A 2,173-nucleotide genomic window follows, 5' to 3' on the forward strand; every position below is an offset into this window, starting at 1 on the left:
TATGTATTCTATGGCTTCTTTCAATATATATAGTTTCATAGTTTTATACGCACGACAATAAATATGTCAACCCTATAATTCATTATTATAAAAGTATATCAGATTTGCCGGCGAATCTGTGTTTAATATTTTTTTTACTATTAAATTAAATTCAATATTAGATACGTTAATATTACCCGAATATTTACACATTACATTTTCAAATATTATATCGCTTCCGTTCTTGTTCCAGTAAGGTTTTGTCACGTTATCGGAAGAAGGAAACATTACAAATAAAAGGGACCAAAAAATTTCTTTGGAAATCGTTTCATAAGTAAACAGATTACGGATATATGTGTTTCCAGGACGAGATTTATTAATTCATTCGTACTATAGTTAACGATAATATCGTTAAGATATTAAAAATTTATTTCTGATTTAGTGTGCGAGATTTACTTTAATTCTATTTCTCCATTTTCATTCATTCACAATCAATCTTTACAACTTTGCCTTCACAAAGGCTTGAGAGAACTATATTCATCAAATTATTTCTTGACGTCCATATCCATCACATGAGATTTTGATAAAGTTTTTCTTAAGATATGTCACTGAAAAGCATGCGTAAAAAAGATTTAAAAAATTTTTCACCTGCTCTACATAAACTTCAGCTTGTTATAACTTGCAGATCTATTAGGCTAATCCTTCTTTCCAATTTTTTTATGTGTTTGTTAGATAAATAAGCCTGCTGGAAGAATCTGGCAAATAAAATGAAATAGCAAGTACAATACATCAGCATAGCAAGTTTGATGTTCAAAGGCGTAACGTGATATTCAACTTGGGCACTGTGTACATAGTAGTAAGCTGATGCAGTTAAAATGCAACCCACAACCATTTGTGATAGCTGTAGCGTAGTAACAAACATGGCGACCCATTTTGGTATATTGAACCGCATTGCTTTCAGAGCATAATAGGAGTACATCCAGGCATGAACGAAAGAGTTTACCAAGCCAAACCACTTGCCATTTCCTGTGGCCTCTGCATAAGAGAACCAGGTATAGAGAAGGACTGTTACGTGATGGTACCAATGTAGAAAAATCAACGGTTGCTTTCGTAACACAATGAAGGCTGTGTCGCCAAATTCTACTAGCTTCGATAGGGCAAAGGTCCACGACCAAAAACCGAAAACTGGATCTTGAGTAAGATGGCTGGAAAGAATATAATTATATTTCTATTATGATATAATATTTTGGAAATATTGTTATATGTTATGAACATGATATATAAATTGAAGTTACATAGTGTGTTTCTTAATATCTGTCTGATGTTGTGTATTTTTCATATTACAAACAATTTACTTTTATGTTGGAAGTGGCTGAATTTATTTCAAGTATAGTACAATAATAACAAATGCAGTTATTTTTGTTATAATATCAAAAATAAAAATTTCCATTTATCCATATTTTATACATTTCTTTGAAGTTTCTCAATTTTCCAGAGCATCGAACAACATTTTGCAATAAAAGTTAACAAAAAGACGCGAATTTCCAGTATTAAAGAAAATTTACAGATAAAATTAAATTATAGATTAAAACTGTTTAGCTGAATTCCTTGCTTGTAGACAATTGCTACGTTTAAACTATCTTTCTAAACGTAATAATTTCCGGGATATTCCGTAAAATATGTTTTCAGTCTCAATTTTGCAGGATATTTTTGCTCCTTCGACATGGATTTTCCCGTGTAAAGATAATATGTGTCAAATATATTACGAATCCCCTGTTAGATACGTATGCTATCGCAAGGCGGATTGAGCATGTACAGATACTTTTAGCATAAAATCAAATTCTGTATGCATTTACATTTAAAAAGTTTCGGGCTAATATTATTAAAAAGAACAGTTTTTAAGGTAAATGAAGTTTTATTATCTATTATTCAACACACATCCCTTCCTTGTCATATTTTTCTGAATTGCTTCTAGAGTATTGAGTTGATGTAATGACCCACTTGAGAGGCTCGAATTGCTTGACTGACTATTCCCTCTTATGTTTTTCCGGAGGAAAGCTTGGCGTGGGTGTGCCCTTTGAACGAAGAACGTGGATTCGTTGTTCACACTTTTCATCAAGGAAGTGAGGGTAACCATCCGCGATGCCGATTGGTTATGAGCCATGCTAATGAAAAAGGATATGAGGTAGTCTCC

General features: G+C 32.3%; 1 protein-coding gene across 1 annotated transcript; it reads right to left on the reverse strand.

The window, feature by feature from the left end:
- Positions 1-333: 333 nt before the first annotated feature.
- On the reverse strand, positions 334-1,318 carry LOC126877150 (elongation of very long chain fatty acids protein 6-like). Its single transcript, XM_050639964.1, has 2 exons — positions 1,275-1,318; positions 334-1,184 (listed from the first exon to the last, which is right to left on the reverse strand). The coding sequence occupies exons 1-2, from the start codon at positions 1,316-1,318 to the stop codon at positions 644-646; spliced, it is 585 nt and encodes a 194-aa protein (XP_050495921.1). The 3' UTR covers positions 334-643.
- Between the last annotated feature and the right edge of the window lie 855 nt (positions 1,319-2,173).

Source organism: Bombus huntii, unplaced genomic scaffold (assembly GCF_024542735.1).
Source record: "Bombus huntii isolate Logan2020A unplaced genomic scaffold, iyBomHunt1.1 ctg00000126.1, whole genome shotgun sequence".
NCBI lineage: Eukaryota > Metazoa > Arthropoda > Insecta > Hymenoptera > Apidae > Bombus > Bombus huntii.

Coding starts and splice junctions, on each gene's coding strand:
- LOC126877150 (XM_050639964.1), bottom strand. CDS start 1,318: ATGAAAAATACACAACATCAGACAGATATTAAGAAACACACTAT. Junction 1,185..1,274: donor GATATTAAGAAACACACTAT/GTAACTTCAATT, acceptor TATTCTTTCCAG/CCATCTTACTCAAGATCCAG.